The following is a 24,755-nucleotide window of genomic DNA, read 5'->3' on the forward strand; positions in this document are numbered from 1 at the left end:
TTAGAGTCTGTTTATCCAATCTAGTATCATTCCCTTTTAAGTACTGGTTCATGTTGACCCTCCGTCAGTCCTCTGGCACCTCTCCAGTTTTCCAAAGTTTGTTAAGACCTAAATTAGTGAAATGAGAGTACTGAGCTACTGGTCTTAAGACTGGAAGTGTACATGACCCCAGACTTCTGAACTGAAGGTTCAGAATTTCAGTATTTAGTAGGTGATGTTTTACATCTTCCTCAACTACAGATGGTAAATTATTTAATCTGGTACTGATAGATCCTACTACCTTGCTCTGATACAATAAAGCAGGAATTATGAACATTTGGTGTGATGTTTTTACCATCTGATGCATATAAATGGTAAGATTGTAAATAACAGAGCAGCTACTCCCAAGTTAAGATTCCCAGTGATAGTTTAGTGTCTTCTTACTGTCTATAACATACCTAAGTTCTTATATTTCTTCTGTTTCTTTTGCCTTCCATTGTCAATAATCTGTTAGCAATATACATTCTATGGCAATGAATATCTCTTCTAAACACCTCTCCTGAACTCATCCTTCAGATCTGTCCATCTGTTTGTCATCCATCCACCTATCTATCTTCTCTGTTGAAGTATTGCTCTGGTCTGACAACATATTAATCAACTGATGTTTTAAATAAATCTCTGTCCTTGTAGTTGCAAGTGTAGTAATATTTCTCATTTGCTGAGACCAAAGTTGTGATAGTCTATCGAAGAGCTATTATATGTTTTAAATTAGCATCTCCTCCAAACAATAATCTTGCAGCTCTGGTACACAGACCTCCTCCTTTTTGAAGGCTCCAGTGGGGGTAAGAAGGGTCCTTCTGGATTGTCACTCAAGTTCCTTCTGAACAAGATGGATGTGTATCTCTCAGGGAGGTTAGGATAGGAGTTGGCAGGTTGTAACCACCACAGAGCAAGAGCTCCACTGTCTGTAGCTTCAGGAAACCAGAGCCACGGAAAGAGCTTAATCTGCAGGTACACCAGGCTCTTTTCTTCAGAAATTCTGCCCAACACATCCCTGTGCCGCGTGTGCCTGGCTCCAGCCCATCTCTCCAGGCACAGCATCCTAGCATTTATCTCCTCGCATTCACAGCCACCTGCTGGCTCCTCCTCACTCACACCCCAGCCCTGGCTGGAACATCGTGTACTTGGCATGAGGATGCTCCCCATGACAGCACAGCAGATATCCTCCGGACACCTTGGGCAAACATGAAGAGCCTGCCATATATCCAGTCCCCCTGCTTTTTGCTCCATCCCCTAAACAGCTGGCAGCAGTTTATCCACCCGAGCAGGACAGCTCCTCCTCGGACGAGGTATTTGGTACTCCTGCCGAGGCAGAAGGAACACCTGCAGCGAGGAGCTGGGACCACATCCTACTCCCCCAACCAGCAAGAGTCCCCTGCCAGCAGGGGAGGAGGTTTCTGTGGGTACGAGATTGCTGGCAAAATGCTGATGCATCTGTGTGCCTGACTCTTTAACCTTCTCGTCCTTCCCTGAACCCGTTCCCTTCTTCCTTTTTCTCCCCTTCCCCCTCCTCCTGCTTCTCAGCATTCCCTTCCTTCCCCGTATCTGTACGTCCCTAGAGCTGCCGCCTGCCAGGGCAGCTGCAGCAGTGGCAGCACCGCGGAGCTCGGCTGCGTGGGTGCCTCTCCACCATCCCTTGGAGCGCAGCCGAGCGCCTGCCTCGGGGAGCCTGCCACAGGACGCGTGAAACTGGAGAGCATCTGCTTCAGTAAATTGTTTGGTTATTCTGTATCACAGAAACAACAAATAACGAGGGAAAACAGTGATTTAAGGTACAGGCACACAACCATTAATGAGCAGGTGATTAGACAGACAATAAGGGAAGCCAGAGCTTGCCAGGCACTGATTGATGGGCCATTAAAGGAGCTAATCTGGATTTGGAGAGGATCTCCCTCAATATTGTAACTGATGAGATGGAGAAAGCATGGTTAGTGTGAAATTAGAGGTGTGTTTGAGGGAGCTTGGGGGACTGAACAAAACTTATTACAGGACATTTACGGAAATGACCAAAGACACAAGAAAGGAAGGATCAGGGAACAAGTATGTGAAGATGACAAGGAAGGAGGCTGGAGGGATCAGACATGACAGCAAGCATTTGGGCAGAACAATGACCTGGCTGGGCCCTGGCCCTGATCCATGCAGTCTGGCCTGCCTTCTTATTAAATCCTATCCTTAATTACCTTTGCTGGGTGCCAACCCCTGGAAGCCTCAAGGTATGAGCCAGGGCTGGTTGAGGGAGCCAGGACAGAGGACACTGGACAGGCTTTTCAAGAGATCCATGAGTGTGGAGTGCCTGTGAAGGCAGAGAATATGGAAGAGTATTGAGGGGAAAAAGGAGCCACAAAAGCAACAAGCAGCAAACATCGAGAAGATGTTAAACATTGAGAGATGTGAATACACTGGCAGAACAAAGCATCCTTAAAAATTATTATGTTTGTTCAAAGTTACATTGCAGTGATTTTTTTGGGTGCCACCCTGGAACTCTGCTGTCAGTAGATATTCCCAGTCACCCTCCCAAATGCTGTTTGTGAGGGTTCTGTATTTCAGACTTGAATTAAACTCAAAGGCTCAATTGCGACAAGAAAGAAATTGTGGTTTTTTAAGTAATTACAGTTGCCAAGAGGTGCTTAGCACAGGCAGGCTACTGAGAAAGCAGATCCAATGAGTAAGATAAATTCAGAGGAACTGGGGTACCAGGAGAGAACTTGCAAGGAGCATAAGGGAACTCTATTCCAGCTACTTTCAGGCAGCCTTCATTTGTATCAACAGTGTGAGGAACAGCAGTACCAGCAGCTGCTGAGTTAGAAAGTTGTTTTTAATCAGTTTGAGGCCAACCATTTTCAACACTTTGAAACAAGGGAACCATGTTTGAAAACCAAAAGGCTGAGGTTCACCTGTCTGCAGAGATGGAAAAACAGCTGTCCATTCGGGTGCCTAAGTGAAAACCAAAACCATTTCTACCATCCTTCTGTGTGGAGCTTTGAGCTGCTGTGACTGAAAAGCAATCAAACAACCACAGCATCTCTGACAGAAAATACAGTTCCATAATGGATTCCAGTAAAGCCTGAAAAACAGAGCACAGCAGCCTGGAACACACAAGGCTGCACTCTTCCCATTTCATAGCTGTCAAACACAAAGCCTGAAAAGTAGGTCTTGGAACTTTGTTTTCCCTACTCTTGTGAGCTTCAACAGGCACAGAAAGAATTATTCTTCTTGTAAAAAGTCATGAAGAGAATTAGAATTAGACCAAGTAGATCAGGCTTAGGCAACTGCAAGCTAACAGAGAGCCACTCCCTGAGCTGCTGCAAATGGCCCTTAGGAGCAATACAGTATTCCCTGATAAGAGAAATACCAACAGGTAAGTACCTGGGAAAGTATTTTTTACAGAATTATTTTTTACTAAGACTCCAATCAGAAAAATAGCACATATTTTCATCTCTAGGCAATAAAACTTGAGATATGTGCTTCAGCTCTTTAAAATTCAGTAAAAAAAGTTTGTATAATGATGTTCAGAAGTTATTTATGTTGATAAGTTGTGTCACCCTTAAATGAAGCACAGCTTCCCCACATCACTTAGTTCTGACACTAAGTCCTTCCTAACTTAGCTTGAGACAAATGAGACCACAGTTCTCCACCTGCTTAAAACTGGGGTAGGACTATTTCAGTTACAGATGTATCAGATAAGAGAAAACACTGAGTTCTTTTGACAGCTCTTCTGAGTGAAAGATACATCCAGTGCACAGGCAGCAGAGGAAACCTTGTTGGAACTCAAATATCAGCTTCATGCTCAGCCAGCACAGCTGAACGCCAAAGCCCGGTCAGGAGGAACTGTAGCAGGCTGGAGGAGTGGTCACATTACCTTAAGTTTAGCATGAATTGGATGTCAAAGGACAATTATAACTGAAATCAAGACTGCCAGCACAAAACCTGCTGTTTCACTAATAAACTGAGAGAACTCCCAAATTCACCACAGTCTTGACAGAGGCCATTTCCGTAAACTGCTCTTACTAATTACAAGGCTTGTCTTTCTTTTTCATCCTGTGAATCTTTAAAATATCACAGTGACATTCAATCATTTTTACACTGACAATGCTGAAAAATGTAAGTAATACCTAGGTAATTTACTCTCTCAAAGTGGGTAGTATCTGTCAACTCATATTAAATGGAACATGAATTCCCATGTCCATGCAACTTATTTGAAGTGAAATATCCATGGACTGCATGAAATGCACACTCATGGTTTTAAAATACAGACAGAAACATCCAGCAATATTGCAAAAATATTGAGTAGTAGTCAGGTAAAATGAAGGAATCCCAGAATAATCTCTTATATGTGTTCCAGATTTTAAAAATCTTTCTTGAGGAAAAAAATCCACATTAAATCCTAAGAAGTTACCTGCAGTTTTAATTCCTTTTCTCAAATGCCCAGCTATGTCTTTTTTATAGACTTAGAAAATGGCTGTACCAAATGTTCTCATTTCTTCCGTTTGTGCTGATAGCAATAATTTCTGACAATAAATTTGAGCTGGCTATACAACACATCTATTTTTTGTGAAATTCTTTAAAGGCTCTTTTCATGACCACTGGAATATTTTGTTTTTAGGCATCTATAAAGTTAACAAAGTGAGATCCACTAAACTAAAGTTTAGACAAAGACAAAATAGATGGGTTATCTGGTAATTGTTCTGTTCCCACTATTTAACTGCAAAGTATGCAAAAAGTCCTGTATTAAAAAAGTACATCCAGAGCACTCAAGTGTGAAAGAAATCATAATGAAAGGCTGAAGTGACATTCGTTGTAGCCATGCTTTATTTCTCAACATTGCAGTAACTCTCTCTTTTTATGCCATTAATACCTTCCAGAAATATGTTTCATAGTTGCTTCAGAGTATCTTTCAGTCATTTCTTTAACAGAGCTCATATAAATCTAAGTTAAAACTTCCCAAGTAGTCTAAATAAGATGAGGAGATCATCACCAGTCATAGTCAATGAGGTCTTTTAAATATTGCACTCATACTACTTATTTTGCTTAGGAGCTGTAAGTCCTCTATTTCTTGAGTCTGCCTCCATCTTAGGTTCAAATAAATTAAGAATATCCATAAGATAGGTTGTCAAATATACACTGCTAATTAATGCCTAAAACTAAGTTTAGATACCCTTGTTCAACAGCCTAGAGATAGGAAATATTAAAATGAATTTTTATGTAACTATCACAAACACACCTACTGGTTTACATAACAACAATCTTTTCTACTGGTCAATTATCAAGGGTTTTGGCATCTCAAAGTATTTTAATTAAATCCCTTCATAAGTGAAGGTTAGTACAGTCCCTCATCTTCATTGAGTGTCTCAGTTGCTGCAGAGCTGATTTCACATTCAAAGAAAATGTTACATAGCTGCACTTAAAAGAAATTAATTGTGCCCACAAGAGCTTCTCTCTATTCAGAATAAAGGCTGTCCAAACTACAGGATCAGGATCAGGTGTGGATGTTGATAATGTGACGTTTGAAGTTAGATGAAATGAATTCTGCTCAGAAATCCCACTTATCATCTGTGTATGTCACTTCCCCCTAAATATTATCGAGCTTGGATTTCATGTTCTCCCTGGAGTTTTATACTCCATGTTCCCAACATCTGTGAATCCACAGTCCACCCCTGCAAAAAGGCATATGCTACTAAGTCAATTAATATTTCCTCTTTGAGTAATTAACATGGGCGCCTGTCAAAAATACTTTGGGGATAGACAGAAAGACATTTCTGTTGTGACTCTTTCTACCACAATAACCTATCCTTATATCTGTAGCTCAGCACTTGCCGTTGTTACTTGATTGCTCAGCGTCCTTCACTTAAATTCTTTGCTTGTTTTTCTTACTCTGCTCCAAGGAAACGTTAGTCAGTGCTCTGGCCTCACTTTGGCCCTTTGGAGTCTCATAACCCTTAGCTACACCAAGAGACTGTGGCTGACATTAACCAGTGTCAACAAGATTATATTGTTTGGAATAAAGATTGATGCCTGTATTTACAATGGATGTTATGTATTTAACTGAAATGTATGATGTCCATTTACCAGCTTTTCAGCTTTATGTCGAAGCATTTGTAACCAGGAAAATGAGGAATAATAAGACTTGTGGTTGTAGGAAGGAAAAAGTGAAGTTTCTGTGTCTACAGCTCAGGTTTCTTCAGCAGTTCCTTTTCTATCTAAGAATGACATGGATACTTAAGGTAAGCCAGACTACACAATTCATTTACTTACAGGTCTTAAGAAACAATATATGAAAACAAACCAACTAGAACAGTAACAATACTAATACACATAAACTTTCACTTTATGGACATCTTTGTCTTCACATTCTCTTTGCCTATTGTAATAATAGAATGTATTGTCCCTTCTCTGAAGTTTCTTAACAAATCCAGTTTCTGGCCAGCACTCTACCTACAAGTAGAACAAAAAGGATATAAAATCACCTGAATGTTCTCACATTAAATGATGTTTGTGCATGATATTGCAAGGAATATAGAATCTACTTCCATAGGAAACCCTCATTTGCTTCTAAACACTACTTTTCTATTAACTTGCTGAACTTTTAAAAACAGATTGAGAACAAGATGACAGAAACCAGTGTTCAAGTTTAGTATAAAGTCATGTGATTTGAAAAGCCTAGAAATAGGAATCTAAGGATATTTAACCGGCTAATTTAAAATTGGGCAAGTCAAAGTTTTTAAAACATCTTGTTTAGGAATATAACAATAGCATCAATAATATTGATGCTATTCAGTTTCTTTCAGATCCTTCTGACCATGAAAAATGTGCTTTTCATTAGAAATTTCATGAAAATAAAGTAAGCTGCAGACTATATCAGTCTCAAAGACAGTGGGATGAGTCCCACATAAACCCAGCATCACCCTGGTGCTCTTCACTGTTCCACAGCATAAAGCTTTCAATTAAAGGCTTCAGCATTTGCATGTTCAACAGCTTTATGGCTTTAGTAGCTCTTTCAGCTTGAGCATCTATGACTGCTTCTGATGAAACTAAACTTTAAAAATCAGATAATAAGCATCTTATTTCTCTTCCAGGCAGAGCTGACAACAGGATGTCAGACTAGAGCATTCTCTAATTGGAGAGCCTCAGAAGTGGTTTCATCACTCACTTTATGACTTCAGGCATACAGCTGTGTGATTTGCATTGTCTGTCTAAACATAACAGCCTTAATATTCATTCCACCTACATTAAATTGCATCTTTAGTAACAACTGCATTATAAAAACCTAATATGGAATAAACAAGACATTTCAGAACATATAAGTTGAAAGAGAATCACTGCCAGGCCCTGGCAGGCAGGAACAGAATGCACACTCACATTACGAGTCAGTGGTATTCTTTAACTTTCATCAGAGTTTAACTGCCAGTACTTGTGCCTTGCCATAAATCTTAAACACACAGATCCTACCACAATAATTATTTTCTTCTGCAATTACTGAAAATTATACCACAGCCTTTGCAGCAAAGCCCACAATAAAATAATAAACTGTATCTTATTATGCACATCAATGTTTTTTTTTTGCTGTGTTTCGAGTTAAATGGATGGGGAGTGAATTTCTTGGAACTTTCTGTGGTTTCTTATGTGCACAGGAAGTCAACATATTTTAAAAGTCTGTTCTTCATACTATATTTGCTGATTTGGAAGATAAATTACAAAGGTGTAATAAAATGACATATTGTTTGTTGTATTAACCTTTTGGTTGCTATTTTGAACATTGAGTAGCTGCTGGATATTCGGCCACTTATCAATAGCTCATTTGATGTGCTGGGGAGCATCACCACCAACTGTAGTGAGCAGAGGCACAAGTCCTTGGTGTTGACAAGGCAGCTGTGTCACAACTGCCTTTAGTACAGCTGGCATCAAATAGTTCCATTGTGGACATCATTTTGATAGAGGCCAAGTTCTGAGAGTGCACAAAACCTGACTGTGCTACCACACAATCCAACTGCAAACTGAAGCAATAGCAATGACACAGGACTGACTCCATGGATGATCAACAAACTTCCTGTCAGATCTACTGGTAGACTAGTGGGGAAGCTTCAGAGAATTCACTTTGAAATATTTCTTTCCTCAACACAGAATTATTCCTTTGGAGATCAGCTACATCTGTTCAAAGAGACCTGTGATGCTTCTAAATGCATCAGAGAAGGGGAGCAAAACACAGGCTGGGTATTGTTTCTGTTTCACTTCTGTGAAATGAAATATTCTACACAGTTAACAACAGCTCAAGAACTCAAGTCCGACCTGTGAGGAAACATAGTGTATCAGAACCTAGCTTAAATGAAAGGAAATAAGCAGCACCTCCATTTTTATTTAATCATTTTACATGAGAGAGAAGTTTAAAATAGTAACTCTTACAAAGTTCTACATCTTACCTCATCAACTTGTTTCACTTGTTTATATTCCACCTCATCTCTGTATCCAGCTTGCTGAAATCTGTATAAGTTCTCTACATTATCTGACCATATTTTGGCACGATGCATAGATTTTGGTTTGATGTCAGCTTTTGTCATGCCTTCAGAAACTTCAGACATATCCCTGAAATTAGACTTGAAAAAATTAAATAGAGAAGAGAGAAGCAAGTGATTTTGTTGGGGACATAGAGTTATGGGTAGAACAAAATTTTAAAATAAAGGGATTACAGAGTTCAAGGTCTGAGGTTAAAAAAGGAAAAAGTTATAAGCAGTTGGAATCAAATTAAATGCATTACTTGATCTCAAACAAACCCAACTCATCTGTGCTTCCATATATATCTCAACTCAAACTTCCTAAAATTTAATTGTGCATACTGATGTATTAAAAAAAAATATTAAATGCATTATTTTTGAATTTCACATCTTTGCAGTTGCTGTCCCCTTGGGGTGGGCAGGCAGATGTCCAGATTTTATTTTCTTGCTCCTGAGGTGACACCAAAACTGGGTCCAAACTGGGAATGACAGAATGAAGATCTGGGCTGTTACTGAAGAACAACGAACACTCAGGATGGAAGAGGAGGGGAAAGGAGAAATGCACAGACAGTGACATGGTCACAATGCCAATGACAGAGATAAGGTCTTCAGAGATAAACTGGATAAAGAGACAAGGCACACAGCCTGCCAGAATTCACTCCTTTCTACCTCTGCCCAATCAAACTGACTGCCACTGACTTCCTCCTCAAACAAAACCCCTTTGTTCAGCTTGCTGAGACATAGGAAACAGGTTAATCAACAGCTAAACCTGAAAAGAGCAGAAGTGGGACAAGCTGAAACTCAAGCTGAAAAGAAAATTAATTAAATAGGTAAATGAAAAAAAAAAAAAAGCAAGCCCAAACAAACTAAAAACAACAGCAACAAAAAACCAATAAAAAAATCTGCAGACAGTGGATAGTCACCAGGGATGGATTTGAACTACATTAAAAAAAATAAATCATTTGACTTCTGCCTTATATCTGAATTTCATTGCATTTGCTTTCCTAAGCATATCTTATTTTGCTACACAAATAGAACTTTTGTTGCTTCTGCAAGCAAAACACACACATCACTATCATGCCTAGCAGGTATGATCAGAGATAAGTTGCTTCCCGGTTTTGAAATGTCACCAAGTTTCAGCTTCATAATTAGAAAAGCATCTCCAAGGAATGAATGCTTCTGAATTTCACAGTGAGAAGATGAATACAGTCTCCTTCCCTATGGGTATGATGCTGCCTCCAAACCTTGCTCAATTTCTTTACTTGGCAAGTTCCTATATCAACAGAGATTGAAAAGTTGAATGCTGAAAACTTATCAAATGCAACATGTCACTAGTCTTTTAGAAAAGCAGAAATTGGAAAAAAAAGTTTTGCACCACAGGATAAAAATCTTTGTGAAAATGATATCAAGAATTATTGTTACCACGATGTGGAACTAGCAGAAAGAAGTCTGCGCACCTGTCATCTGTTTGTATGACAGCCATCAGGAGACAAAGAAAGGGGCTTTCATCTCTTACCAAATACACTTTATTAGAGATCAATAAAAATATGTAAAAGGACATTTTTCTGGCAACACTAAACTATTCCTTGTATTCTTTTACCCGAGGTACTGCAGCATTTTGCAATTGAAAGCAGCCATTTACTAAAATAAAAAAGTAATTTTCCCACCTGGTTATGAGGTATCAAATAAAAATTAACAGGTTAAGCACAGATCCTTATTCTAAACTTAGGGTAGTCTTTGAGATATCTATCTCAATGTTAGGTTTTTTATTCCTGTGCTGCAAAGGGCTCTTTTGTAGCCATCACAAGATTTTTTAAGCTCTCTATTTGTTCATCCATGTTTGATGAGAACTGTTGTCAGTCAATATTGACTTTAGACAGTCAATATGATTAGCAATAACATTAGATCTTAATAAATGCTAAGCTATAATGAAATTAAGTGTCTTGTGATAACTTACATGTCATTAGTTTTAAGTTCTTCTTTACAGGATGTGCTGGATTCACCTAATGAATGTTTTTCTTCAAGACATGTGGGTAGGAGGTCTGGCTCTTCGTGAGTCACCATTAATTCACAATGCCTGTCCACAGGCGTCCCTGCCCAAAAAGTAAAGATCATATATTGAAAGTTCCAGCTTTGTGACTTCATATAATGAAAGCATCCCATTTTCGGGCTGCTATTTAAAAATTGTAGTCTTTGTCTATTGTGTGTCCAAGTTCCAGGCACAGAGCTGTTTTCTTTGTACCAGAGCAGAGGACAGCTGTACTCTAGCCAGGAATTCAGGGAAGAGATGAAAGACAACAGACAGATAAAGACAAATAAAGACAAGAGGATGGTAAGGAAATATTCAGTTTAATATCAACACGTTTCGTTTAAGGGGAATTTTTGAACAGTGAAGTGGATTTGATAAGATGACAATGTTTGCCTGCTCCTAATTTAGGGTAAACTGTGAGTGGTTTGGCCTTGGGAACACATTTTTTAATGTTAATCATAACACAATTATTGTGAAATCCTAACTAGTCTGGGCTCGCTGATGGTGGTTTCCTGAACAGTTACACAAGCTGTACAGATTTGTGGGGGGAGAATGTCTGCTCCCTTAGGGCACCTACTCAAGGACCATTTTCACTGCAACATGGGGTTACAGGAAAGGAAGGAAGCCATAAAATAATATATGGGGACTCAAACCTGAGCAGAAAATGAGGAAGGTGGTGATGAAAACCACACCTGGCTGGTTATGTTGGCATGTAAACAGTGTGAAAATGTTTATTCCAGCAAGATTATCTGATCAGGGACCTTGTCAGTTGGCAAATTTGGGGAAAAGGGGGAAACAAACAAAATATGCAGAGACAAGGACCTGACAAAAAGCCCTCAGATAAACCTCAACTCTAGCACTAATAGATGGGCTTTCAAGAAACTACAGGAATGACATCCAGGGAGATCAACCTGGACTTTGCACTGCTAAGACTTAACCAGGGCAACCTAGACTTGGAGAGGTGTGGGAATCCATGGAACTGTATAGATCTGTGAGGAATGTGCAGGAGCAATGAAAAACAAAGACAGGAATAGATATAAAGGAGTATAAAATAAGCCTGTCCTATGTAAAACAGGAGCAGTCAGTATTACATGCCCAGCTAAGCCCCACATCTGATCATCACAGACTGTCCTACCCTATTGTTGCTTCTTAAATTTTAACTGTCTCTCTGCACAAACTCTATTCCACACATGTGTGTGCTGCAAGGACAAAGTGCCAGTACGTGGTGAGACCTGTGTATGAGCAAAAACTGGTGCCAACTCCTGGCTGGGGGTATGGGTACCTCTGACCTATGCTATCTGGAGTAGGTGGGGGTACTAAATTTCCAGCCACTGGAGCAGGAACAGGATGTGTCCTGAAAAATCAGCTACTGGGGGAGGGCTGTCATGAGTGAGTGGCTCTATGTCAGCACTGTGGGTCACATCCTGTGTGCCTGGTGCTGGGGAGGAATGGTGTCTGGACCTTCACCAATTTTGCTATACCTAGGGTGCACACCCATATTCTCCAGCAAACTTGAAACTGAAGAGTAGGAGCAGACAAGAGGGCCCTGCTGCGTCCTCAGCCCGGACAAGGAGCTCCATGTCCCCAGGCAGGAGAGGCCCTGGGGCAGAGCAGCGGGAGGCTGTACTTCCTACGTCACTTAACCCAAGTCAGCAAACACAGGACCTGCTCGGGGGTCTCAGCAGAGCCCGTAAGAGATCTCATAGGATGTCAAGGGACTGGAAAGGACCTTAAAGAGCATCTCGTCCCAACGCCCTGCCATGAGCAGGGGCACCTTCCGTTAGAGGAGGCTGGCCAAAGCCCCATCCAACCTGGCCTGGAACTGTCCCAGGGCTGGGGCAACACAACCTCACTGGGAAACCTGTCCCAGCGCCTCACTACCCGCACTGTAAAAAAAACTCTTCCCAATATCTAATCTAAGTTCCCCTCTTTCCAGTGGCTTCTACCTACTCCACCCGACAGTTCCTTGTACATTCCGAGGTGCTCGGGCAGACGTCCCGGCCTGCATCCGCAACTGCGCCGCGACCGTAACTTCACGCTGCTCCCACCGCCATGGCCACAACCCGCCCACGCAGCCCTTTAGGCGGCCCACCTCGGTTCAAGAGACACAAAACACGTTCAAGAGACACTTCTCACGAGGAGGGGAGCGGAGGCCGAGGGGCGATGGCGGCGCCTCTCACGGCTGTCCCCTCACGGCCGTCCCCTCACCACGCCACCGGTCGCCCGGCAACCGCCCGCCATGGCCTCTTTAAAAGGCCGTGCCCGCCCCTGATAGGGCGGCGCGGGGCGGGGTCGCCTCGGGATTGGCTGGGGGCCGGGCGGGCGGAAGCGCGCGCCGCCCGCCATGAGCCGGTTCGGGGGCCGCACACGCGAGTACCCGGCCGTGTCCATCGACCGCTTCGACCGCGATAACCTGCGCGCGCGCGCCTTCTTCCTGTCGCACTGCCACAAGGGTGAGGGTCCCGTGCCCGTCGTGTCCCCTTCCCTTCCCCCCGTGTGTCCCCCGACTGACCCTGTGCCTTTCTCCCCAGATCACATGAAGGGGCTGCGGGCGACCACCCTGAAGAGGAGGCTGGAGGGCAGGTACGGGCTGGTGGCGGGGCGGCCTCAGGGGAGGCGGCTGAACCTGAGCAAAACAGCGCGGGGAACTGCCATGGGTTACAAGTCCCAGGATGGGAATAGGACAGGGACACCTCCCACTAGACCAGGCTGCTCCAAGGCCCCGTACTACCCGGTCTCGAACTCTTCCAGGCATGAGGCATTACACTTCTCTGGGCAATTGTTTCGGTGCCTCACCACCCGCACTTATTTTAAAAAAAACTTCGTCTTTGTATCTCATCTAGACCTGACCCCTTTCAATTTGATGCCAACCTTGCTTGTCCAAGCCATGTCCTTGCAGAAAAGTCCCTCTGTAATTCTTGAAACCCCCCTTTAAATATCAAACGGTAGCAGTAATGTCCCCCCAGAATTTTTTTCTTCTCTAAGCTGAAGAGCCCCTGTCTTCAAAGCGGGGGGTGCTCCAGCCCTCTGAGCATCTTTGAGGCCTCCTCTGGACCTGCTCCAACAGGTCCCTGTCCTTCCTGTGCTGGGGTCCCCACAGCTGGATGCAGCACCACACGTGGGCTCTCACAGCAGTGGAGCAGAGGGACAGAGTCCCCTGCCCTGTCCTGCTGCCCACAGTGCTGGGGATGCAGCCCAGGATAAGATTGGCTTTCTGGGCTGCAAATGCACACTGCTGGCTCATGTCCAGTCTCTCATCCACCAGTACCACTAAGTCTTTTGCAGGGCTGCTATTAACTCATTTATCCCTCAGTCTGTTTTGATACCAGGAGTTGGAAGTGTTGGAGAGAGACAGTGCTGTGCCTGTGCAGTGAAGGGGCCAGCTGTGCTTTCTGAGGTGTATAAGCAAGGAGGTAGCCAGCAGTTTGGGGGAGACAGTTATTCCCCTCTGGCCAGCATCTGTGAGACTTTTCTGGGTACTGTGTCCAGCCCTGGGCTCCCCTGGATGATAAATTGATAGGTGTTTTGGTCAGCATCACCACACTGGTCTGGGACCAGGACCATGTGATGTGTGAGGAGAGACTGAGAGCTGGATGTCTTCAGCCTTAGGAGACAATCATGTATCACTGTTTGCAGGTAGGGGTAGAGGAGATGGAGCCAGACTTTTCATGGAAGTGCATAAAGAAAAGGCAAGGGACACCTTTTTCACTGTGAGGATGATCAAATGTGGCAATGGGCCCAGAGAGGTTGTGGACCAGTTCCTAGGCTCTCTTTGATTTATTAGAGTAGATACTGCATCTCCTCTGATGCAAGCAGAGAATCTCTCTTTGCTCATCTGGTCTCTGTGCGTAAGCTCAAGCTTCAGAAGGAGTATTCTGTGCTCTGCTGTGTGCTGCCTGTCCTAAATGCCTGTTCCAGGGGTGTGTGCAGGGGTAGAGAAACAAGCAGATAGATCATGACCATGTACCACACACTGCATTTGTGTCTGCACAAAACTATGCAGCATGGGCACACAGGACCAGCTTTGGATTTGCTGTGCTGAAGAGAAGCCTGCAGGCTTCCAGCTCTGCACCTCTCCTCACATGACAGGTTTCTGAGTGCAGGGTTTGATGTACTGGGTGCCAGGTGCTGATGTGTTGTTAGACTGTTCCTCATGTCTGCTTTAAAAAACACTTATCTGTGTTTTTTGTCTCCTCACAGCTTGAAAGTTAAACTATACTGCTCACCAGTTACTAAGGAATTGTTGTTGACTAACTGGAAATACAAGTTTTGGGAGAATCATATTGTGAGTTTGTGTTTATTTTGAAAATAGCACTTTCCAAGCAGTGATTCTCAGAAAGAAGCAGCTCCCTGTTCCTCAGGAGTGTCTAAATATTGGTGTTGATATTGTTGATAGTGTTTCAGGGCTTATGTACTTCCAACATTGTTTGTGCCTTTCCTGCTGCTTGCTATGTGGGATTGGTTTATTGCTGTTGTTTAATTATTTTTCCCCCCACAAAATCTTTCCTTTTCTCTCAACTTCACCTTTACACAGTCTTCATCTTTATACTGATCATTTGTAGATTTGAATTTGTATTTATTTCCTTACCTTGCTTGTGTCTCTTTGCTTCTGTCCTTTCTTTCTCTTTCTCTTCATTTAAAGTCTCTTATTGCTTGAAGTGTATATAATCTGAAGTTACATAATTTTCCTTTTGCTTTTTGGAAAATGGGCTATAACATGAAGAAGCTTTAGTATGAAATCACTGAAAACCTTAATAAATTTACATGATTTTCAGTGTTTGGAGCCAGACTGCAAGGGATCAGTATTATGTACAAGTGTAACTTGAAGTTACTTCCTTCCCTTTGCAGATGCAGGCATTATGAAATTGAACATGAGTTTTTTTACAGAAATAAAGATAATTCTCTCTGCACAAACACAGGAATATGTGCTCCCGGTGATTTGTGGGCTGTGCTTCTGGTAATAGGAGGCAATGGGAAGTGGATACCACAGAGCTATCCTAGGAAGATCCACTGCTGTGAGACTGGGATGTTTTGGGCTTTGCAGTCTTCCAAAAATAAGGCATGTGATCCATCCAGAGGAACAAGAGCTGTTGCTGATAGAAGTCCAACATGCTCTAACTTTTTCAGGCAGGCGCCCCTTTGTTGAGGTATCACTATTTAATTTTTAGATAACTTTTAGGAAAATTTATTCCACTGGAAATGGAAATTTATGACTTGCTATGAGAAAATAAGTTTAATTTTACAGGCTTAGCATTAGCCATGGTGAGTGCTAGAGATGTCTACATAATAAATACCTAGACATAAACATGAAACAGAATGTTCAGTAAATCCTGTAATGCAATTAATCATTTTATTGCAGGTTGCATTGGAAGTTGAAACTCCAACTCAGATTTCTTTGGAAGATGAAATATCTGGTGAGGTAAGTTACAGGGAAAAAAGATTCATGTGTCAGTCATGGACAGTAATGCTGTTTACATGAGTACAGGAAACACAGCTGCAGCTTCTGAAGTGCACAATCTATTTTTAAAATGTATGTGCCCCTCCTCTCTTGTAGTGACAGAAAAAGGGGTGATAGTTTTAAACTAAAAAAGGGTTGATTCAGACTAGATATAAGGAAGAAGCATTTTACAATGAGGATGGTGAAACCGAGAGATGGCAACACTCTGGTTGCCCGGAGAGGTGGGGGATGCAACATCCCTGGAAACATTCAAGGTTGGGATGAAGCTCTGAACAGTCTGATCTATTTGAAGATGTCCTTGCTTATTGCAGGGGAGTTGGACTGAATGAACGTAAAGGTCCCTTCCAACCCAAACTATTCTGTGATTCTGTATTTGCTCACCAGGAATCAAGGAAGTAGAACTGTCTACTGTCCACCTTTATAAGCACCATACAATACTTGGTCCTCTCTTCTGCCATGACAGGATGTTGGTTGTTCTTTACAGCTTGTTACAGTCTGAAGAGACTCTCTGGTTTTAAAAGCAATGCTAAATGCTGCAGGAGGCTGTGAGGAGTAATACATTGCTCTCACTTTTGCCAACAAAAATACTGGTAGTACCTACTACAGTCTGAAAATAATGCTAACCCCTCTCTTCCAGAAAGAAGATATAGTGGTGACACTTCTGCCAGCTGGTCACTGTCCAGGTTCAGTCATGTATGTCCTTTCAATACTTTAAATGTTTCACCACCTGGCATTTAATGAAGATTTTGACCCAAGTGTTGCTGTCTGCAGGTTTCTGTTTGAAGGTGAGAATGGCACTGTGTTGTACACAGGGGATTTCAGGCTTGCAAAAGGAGAAGCAGCCAGAATGGAGCTTTTGCATTCAGGGACCAGGTGAGCTATTTGTGGGATATAGAAAGAACAGATGATCATATGGCATGGACAATTTGGCTAGGAATTCATTATTTTTTTCCTCATTTTTATTCTGGATTAAATATAATTGCAGTACTGCAGTTACAAGTCCCCTCTGACGTATTCTTTGTAATCAAGAGGTAGAATTATCTCCTTTTGAAGAGAGAGGAAGTGGTAGTTAGCACTGTGCTGCAATGTTTACTCTGATACTACATTTCTATCCTCCAGGGTAAAAGACATCCAGAGTGTGTATTTGGACACTACTTTTTGTGATCCCAAATTTTATCACATACCAAGCCGGGTAAGTCTGATAAATTGTTAGAAGAAAGGCCTTAAAACTGTTAATTAATTAACTACCCCTTTGTTAGGTAAGTCTTGTAAGGCAATGCCATTTTGCATTACTAAATCACAGAACTTTGGCTGTATTTTCCAAGATAACTGACAGCATTTTCTACACTTTTCAGGAGGAATGTTTAAATGGGATCTTGGAGTTAGTGCGAAGCTGGACCTCACTGTCTCGTAATCATGTTGTGTGGCTGAACTGCAAAGCTGCTTATGGATATGAATATTTGTTCATAAACCTCAGTGAGGAACTCGGAATCAAGGTAATGTTTCTCTAATTGTTGCTTTAGAACAGACCCTCAGTAATAATTGTGGCCAACACCGAGCTGGCAATGGCTGTTCAGAGGTCTGCTCTAGGTCACAGTTATGCCTATTTCATTAATTTCCCTTAAAAAGTGCAGTTGTGCTCAAAATGAGGTAAGTAGTTGACTTCAGTCTGGAACATCTGGACTTTCCAAAGAGAAGTTAATTCCCAGTTTTCAAGCTCAGTGTTTACCCTAGTTCCCTTTTATTTTGTGAATGATAAAAGTCATTTGCATATGACATTAATAGTTAATATATATATTCTGGTTTTCTCATGAGTATTCATCCTTCTTCAGTATAGGTGGTATGTTCTACTTGTTCTAGATGTCCAAGTTTTGGCTGATACCTCTCTGCTTGGACATTATTTGGAGTAATAATTTAAATGCCTGCCAGCATTTAGGGAGAGCAGAATCACATCTATATATCTGCTCCAGCTGCAGTCTGGCAAACACATTGAACTAATAAAGAGTAAACTCTGGCTTTCTCTAGGTGCACATGAACAAACTTGATATGTTCAGGAACATGCCAGAAATCCTGTGCCATGTTACCACAGACCAACACACGCAGATTCATGCCTGTCGACATCCTCGGGTGCGTTTGTTCAGCAAAGCCTCCCCTAACTTTGCTGTGAAAGTGTGGTTATAGGTGCAGATGTTTGGGACCTGTTGGGTTAGTGAACACTGGTGAAATCATGATTTTATGTAAAGCAGAGTGAAAACCTTAGTAGGTTGAAGTTCTTTGGTTTTGTTTTTTTTTTTTAAAGCAAAAAAAGGGAAAACATATTAGCTTATGCTAGAAGTAATTTAATTGTATTTGAAGCCTGAAAATTGTGTTTTTAAGTGAAGTGAGACAAGCAGTAGAGTAAATCAATCCAGTATTACCCATTTCAGTGTATCAAAGGCAGCTCAGATGGTGCCTGCTGCAGGTACGCACTGTGTGTTTTTAGCATGTGGCCATCAACATTTCCAGGATGTCTGTCAGGCTGGAGGCTCCAGCTTGGAGGAACACAGGTAGAACCTGAGATGGCACATCTCTCTGACTGATTTGCTTTGCCAGCTGCACTAAAGAACCAAGGTGTGACAGGGTCTTTCAGGAGAATTAGAAGTGAGAGAGGAACTTGGTTTGGCTGGATACTATGCTGCTTAATTTCTGGGTAAAAAAGGTCACTGTTGAACTTAATTTTGTATCCATTGGACAGGATGATGACTGCTTCCGAGGGAACAGACTGCCCTGTGGGATGACTTGCCTCAATGGATCTCCCCTGCACATAATCAGCATCAAACCCTCCACAATGTGGTTTGGGGAAAGGAAAAAGAAAACAAATGTGATAGTGAGGTGAGCATTTGGGCCACACAGAACCTGTTGTTTCAGGTTTGTATCTTGCCTGATACGTGTATAATTGAATCTCAGAATGGACTAGAAGAGTAGCTTATGCTGGTCTGTTGACCATGGATGAAGAGCAGTTGCCTAATTTCTGTGCCTCATGTTTTTTTAGGACTGGGGAGAGAACGTACAGAGCTTGTTTCTCTTTCCACTCTTCATACAGCGAGGTTTGTATATTTCTAGTACTGAGGATACATTGATTAAGAAAATGTAAGAGTTTTGATTATTCTAGAGTGGATGACATGACAAGTCATAATAAGAAAAAATTCTGTCAGAAATGAGACATAAGGAAATAGGAAGTTCTGAATGCTGAAGACAGAGAAATCGGTTTTAATATAGCTGCAGAGGAACTTGTTATGATTACAAGCCTATTTCTTGTTCTCTGGTCTCAATGTATAGGTCACTTCTACATTTGTTTTGACTGTCTTTCTATTTTAGGTTATTTTGTAACCATGTAATGCTTAAAGCATGGAGTTTTAGTTTACAATACGTTGTTTATCTGCCATGACTCAGATTTGGGTGGGTTTGCCTTCTTTTCTCAGCCTACACATTTAAACTGAATTTTCATACATCCTCACTGCTGCTCTTGCCCCTTTTCCTGTGTTAAAAGACTAAAATGAAATTGATCATGGCAGCATCCTCCCCACAATCACACACTTTAATTTAACATGACTTGATACAGCTCTAAAAACACTACTTTCTCCTAAGAAACTGAACTGAAACTGGATCAGTGCTAACAATGAACTGTCACCAAGTCTTGCACTACAAAGTGGAGAAAGGCAGTACTGTTTTTAAGATCCTGATTAAGTTTAAATTTGCTGTGCCATGCAGAATTTTAGATGGAGATCCCAGTGTGGAATTTTCTGGTGAAATGTGGGGGGTAGTGTAACTAACACTTCTACCTTCACATGCAAAAATAGATGGGTCCTTCTCTTGGTTTGAGACAATTTGAAGGAGAACACTCTGGAATGAGTTGTCTCTCTTTTCAGGTTTAACTAATCTATTTCTGCCAATAAGGAATGAACAGGACTAGGTAGAAATAAAAAAAATAACAGTTTCCTAACAAGTGCAACAGCAACAGGCAAAAAATAACAGTAGATAACTGCTAGATACAAAATTGCAATAACATTATGGGTCACCCCCGGACAGTCCTGCTGTCTGTACATATAGCAGTGTAATCTGCAACCTGCAAGTGTTCTCAGTGCTCAGCACTGAAAAAGCCTCAGCAGGAGCACCCCAAATCAGACACAGTTCTTCAAGAAATTTACTGGAGATCATCTAGAAGACAACAGAGTAAGGCTTAGAAAAAACAGTGTGTTTTGTCCTAATGGGCTTTTATGGGTACTTTTGGAGAGACTTTTGTAATAGGAAAGGAATGCCTGAGCGGCATAACTGGAGACTTGTACTCCAATAAGGAAAATGTCTGTTTGAAAACATAGCAGCAGTAAGGACAAGGAAGCACTGGATCACAGTGCAGGTCACCCAGCCTTTTCTTTCAGAGACAGTGATGGTCTGTGTAAAAATTGATAATTGCAGTGAGGTGTTGGGTGAGGCTGAGTTCTCAGCATCCTTTCAGGCCTGTTTCTTTGTTCCAGAGATACCCACTTTGGATGTGCTTGTATCAGTGCTGCCTTTAAGTGATATTCTTAACTGTTAATGTAATTTGTTACGTTGCTTCTTCTTTTCTGGAATTCAGATCAAGGATTTCCTGAGGTATATCTGTCCTGTGAATGTGTATCCCAGTGTACTGCCAGTGGGTGGGACAGAGGACAAAGTTATGGAGATGTAAGTGACAAGTGGCTGCTGGAGGGATGTGGTCCAAATTTTGTTCCTGTAAGGACAATGCACCTCCTGAATCCCAGCCTCTTCAGGAGGGCCATTGCCTTTTGCTTTACTTGTCTGATAATTCAATGTTTTTTCTGTATTCAGTCCTACAGACTTGGGCTTTCTGAAGCACATGTTGAGCTGAGTCTCAGAGTTTGTATTCTACTTCCATCTGTGTGTAGAGGCTTTTCTGCTGGTAAACTCCGGGAGGAAGCTGAATACAAATTCACCTTGCTGTGTTCTGTGACCCATTTCTATTTGTATTTGCTACTTCTGAGAAGTTTCTTTTAAAGATGGTTTCTCTGGGAACTTGAACTCCTCCCCTGCACAGCATTAGAGAGGCCAGTTCTCCTGCACTGCTGTAGATGTTGGCAGCTTAAAAAGAACCCTCAGGGAGCAGGAGAGCTGTGGTGTTTCTTAGTCTGGACAGAACAAAGATTCCTGTTCCTTTTTCCTTCCCTACTTAGTAAGAAAGGAAACTTCCACTTAACAATCATTGAATAAAGCTGTAGTCAGATTTTGAACCCTGTCAGCTTGCAGTCTGTAAGGAAGGAACTACAAGACAGTTTCCAAAAAATGTACATGTTTTAAGGTAGAAATATGTCCTTTCAATATATTTACCTTTCAGCTACTGAAGCTCACTAGTGAATCAAGGACTTTGCCCTAGGTATTGCTGCCTTTGCTTTAACATTTTTGCTGCAGTGCCTGTGAAAGGCATGGAGCAGTTACCCAGAACAAGTTAAAGGATTTACTTTTGCTCCTGAAAGCATCTGCTGAGTTCTAGATATTAACTGCTCTTTTCATTCCCTTCAGATTAAAGCCATTATGCAGGTCATACAGGAGAATCATGGAACCCAGGTACAAGCCCTTAGGAACACTGAAGAGAGCCCACAAAAGAGAATTACCAGATACAGGTAAAGGTGATGCTGCTGCACCTTAAATGGAAGTCTGAGACTAAGCAGAGGTGCCAAAAGCTTTGGTGTTCACCACAGTCTGTCTGTGTGTTCAAAGCAACAGCTGGAAAGAAGAAATAGAAATTATGTCAACTCAGTATTAGGAGGGTGAGAGAGCACTAATTGTGTAAAAACACACTTGTTTGCAGTCTTATAATGTACTTAATGCTCAACAGCCCTGTAAGTTTTTGGATGGAGTTCCCTCAGTCCCTGGTCAGCCCTAGGAAAGCTTGTTTTAACTGTCTCTGTGAGGCACTGTGCTAGACAAGGCAAGGCAAACACTGTCAATATCATCCTGTAAAATCTCCAGCTGGGTTAAAGAACATTTTCCTTGATGTTTCCTAATTCCTAAATTAATTTTTATTAAGACTTTGCTGTCAAGATTTTAGCAGAGATGTGGACTTTTCTTAGTGATTTTCTGTTTGTTTCTTGCCAGATGAAGATGATCTCTTTGATTCAGAATTAATTTCTACAGGGCCTAAGATTCCAAAACAGCAGAGACGAGAGAGCAGGCCCTCCAGCACAGGACAGTATGAAAATTCTGAAGGAAACATTAATGAAAGCACAGAAAGCTACACAACTTACACCTCTCTCAAGGTAGACTTCATGGATTGTGAGGAATCAAATGATGATGATGATGAAGATGATGAAGAAGAATCTGAAAAAAATACAGTTCAGTTTCTTTCCCATGAGACAGATGCCACTTCCACAGCCAATTTCAATGGAGTAAGTAGTGACCATCAGTCTAATGCCAATGTCCCCTGCTGGGATGAATTTTTTATGGGTAATAAACTAGAGGAAAGCTCTGAAAATGAGGACAACATCCCATCCTCAGCAGATGCTGGGGGGTCCCAGTCACTCTTCAGTGACTCAGATGGAGTAAGTGACTCGACACACATCTCCTCCCAAAATTCTTCTCAGTCAACACACATATCAGAGCAGGGGAGCCAGGGCTGGGATAGCCAAATGGATACAGTGCTCATCACCTCCCAGGAGAGAAGTGCCCTGGACCTCAGCAAAGGTGGGAGCAGAGCAGTGGTTCCTGTGCTGCAGGAGAGTCCTAAGGACACTCAGCTGGACAGCAGCAGGGGGAAGCCACAAGGTCAGAACAGACCTTGTGGCCATGGTGGTGCCTGTGGCTTGAAAAGCAAAGACTGTGAGAAAGCTGCAGAAGATGGTGCTGCCCATGTTCACGATGTGCTGGTGGAAATAAGTGACAGATGCAGGATTCCTGATCTAGAGCTGAAGAAGGACTCCCAGAGTTCCTCTGACTTTGAAATTCCCTTGACTCCTGATGCTGAAGCGCCTCAGCCAGATAAACTGCACCATTTATACAGGAAGCTTGCAGCAGGTGAAAACATAATCAGTGAGAAAAAAGTCTCCTGAGAACGGGTATAACCAATTACCTTGTGGTAATACCCAGCATATCTATTACTACCTGAATTATTTTTCTCTTTCCTGTGGGTTACCGTCTGCAGCTATGCTGAGTCACACTTTATTCAGACTGTCAGGACTAGGTATTTGCAGCCTGTGTACCTTTATTGTTCCTTCCATGAAGTACTGAAAAGGAAGTATTCAAAAAGTATTCCCAGGAGGGACAGTGAAAGCCTTTTACCTCCCAAGGTTCAATTCTCCAGGACTGTAAGTAGACAAAAAATGGACCAGACAAAACTAAGGGTAGGACACTAAATGAAATTTAGTGTTTATAATGTGCTCTAAGAGTTTGCCTTTATAATGTGATCTCAGGTTTTAATAAAATAGCACACTATTAACTGTGGAGAGGATCACCTAAGAATGACCATGCAAACAAGGCAGTTGTAATTTGGCTTTAATCACTATTACCATTGTTCATCATTATTATAAGAATTTAATCAGTACCTGCTGCAGTTATTTTTAAAAATAACTGCAGAACAGACTAGAGAATTACTGAGGTTGTGAGGGGGTTTTAATTTGTTTTCAATCAAATTGCTAATTTCAAAAATCTCTCTTTACACTGAGCTTTAACTCCTGAGTTAGGTACTGTGGACTGCTGTGTTTCACCTCCAACTCTTTGCAAACCACTTGTCATCACTTCCTCTGTGTTCTGAATTGTTCTTCAGAAAAACTTAAAATCATGTGGGTTCCTAAGTTACCCTGTTCTGCTCTGGCAGGTAACTCAGCCACAGAAGGCAACCTGGTATCCCAGACAGGCTCTTGTACGACAAAACTTCACTTCCTCTGCAACATTCCATAGACTTCACTGTTTTAAATCAAGATGATATATTCTGCATGCATGTGTGCCATCATAACTCTCTGCCAAAATTCTTAGCTTCTAACATCAAAATGTAATTTAGTTTTTTTCTAAACTGGAATGCCTATGCAATATCCAAACCACAGAAGTCATCTAAAAATCCCTGAGGTTTTCCACCCATGGTCTTAAATCCCAAAGAATTAAACATACTTTAGCACATCTCTCCCCTCTGAGTGTGCCTTCAGCTGTTGTGCCGTGTTTAGTGACATGTGAATGTTAAACCAACCAGCATTCTGCCACAGGGAGCAGAGGCAGGAGGGACAGAGCATTGCCAGAATCTATGTATCATTTTAAGGATATTCAAGATCCATGTATTTTTCCACTGTTATCTTTCCTGCTGTTTGTGGGATTTATTAACCTAATTTCCAAACGTGATCTACCAACTTTGGGGGTTTTTTAGCAAGCCTGAGTGAGTGGAACTTCTGTTGGACCTACCTCTGTGAATAAAGTCAGACAAAACAGAACCTCTTTTGTTGGCTCATTTCATATCTGAAATGTGCATGTAAGTTCGGGGCTGCCTTTAACAGGATGCTCAAATATACAGGAATCCAGTTCAGACAAGTGTAAATTTATACCAGTTCTCAGCAGCCCTAAACACATCATTTCCTCATGGTCCCCTTCTTCTGGAGTCTTTACAGTCCTAGAAAACTTGGGTACAGACCAGGAATTAAGAGGTTGCAGTCTTAAGGCAAATTCTACTGCTACAACTAATTTTGACAGGCTAACTTTTCTTTTTAAAAATGACAACAACAAGAGA

At 41.8% G+C, this 24,755-nt stretch overlaps 2 protein-coding genes across 8 annotated transcripts; one reads left to right on the forward strand and one right to left on the reverse strand.

The window, feature by feature from the left end:
• Positions 1–1,693: 1,693 nt before the first annotated feature.
• MEIG1 (meiosis/spermiogenesis associated 1) lies at positions 1,694–12,768 on the reverse strand. 5 transcript variants are annotated; one of them, XM_088055407.1, is made up of 4 exons: positions 12,505–12,630; positions 10,483–10,618; positions 8,454–8,616; positions 1,694–2,332 (listed from the first exon to the last, which is right to left on the reverse strand). In XM_088055407.1, exons 1-4 carry the CDS (start codon positions 12,560–12,562, stop codon positions 2,216–2,218), a joined length of 474 nt encoding a protein of 157 aa, XP_087911533.1. In that variant the 5' UTR covers positions 12,563–12,630; the 3' UTR covers positions 1,694–2,215. The 5 variants fall into 5 exon arrangements, with proteins under 5 accessions (XP_087911533.1, XP_014110638.1, XP_005526096.2 ...); XM_014255163.2 differs by lacking the exons at positions 1,694–2,332; positions 12,505–12,630 and adding exons at positions 4,852–6,471; positions 12,647–12,768; XM_005526039.3 differs by lacking the exon at positions 1,694–2,332 and adding an exon at positions 4,852–6,471.
• Positions 12,769–12,851: 83 nt separating this feature from the next.
• On the forward strand, positions 12,852–24,637 carry DCLRE1C (DNA cross-link repair 1C). 3 transcript variants are annotated; one of them, XM_005526084.3, is made up of 14 exons: positions 12,852–13,007; positions 13,086–13,137; positions 14,755–14,839; positions 15,914–15,973; positions 16,650–16,705; positions 16,784–16,885; positions 17,132–17,204; positions 17,368–17,508; positions 18,038–18,139; positions 18,747–18,883; positions 19,044–19,098; positions 20,628–20,716; positions 21,569–21,669; positions 22,145–24,637. In XM_005526084.3, the coding sequence occupies exons 1-14, from the start codon at positions 12,899–12,901 to the stop codon at positions 23,092–23,094; spliced, it is 2,112 nt and encodes a 703-aa protein (XP_005526141.2). In that variant the 5' UTR covers positions 12,852–12,898; the 3' UTR covers positions 23,095–24,637. The 3 variants fall into 3 exon arrangements, with proteins under 3 accessions (XP_005526141.2, XP_087910947.1, XP_087910948.1); XM_088054822.1 differs by lacking the exon at positions 14,755–14,839 and having other exon boundaries at positions 12,933–13,007; XM_088054821.1 differs by lacking the exons at positions 19,044–19,098; positions 20,628–20,716.
• Positions 24,638–24,755: the final 118 nt, after the last annotated feature.

The sequence above is a fragment of the Pseudopodoces humilis genome, chromosome 5 (genome assembly GCF_049639895.1).
Source record: "Pseudopodoces humilis isolate 2021_Gansu_Grassland_sample_001 chromosome 5, ASM4963989v1, whole genome shotgun sequence".
NCBI lineage: Eukaryota > Metazoa > Chordata > Aves > Passeriformes > Paridae > Pseudopodoces > Pseudopodoces humilis.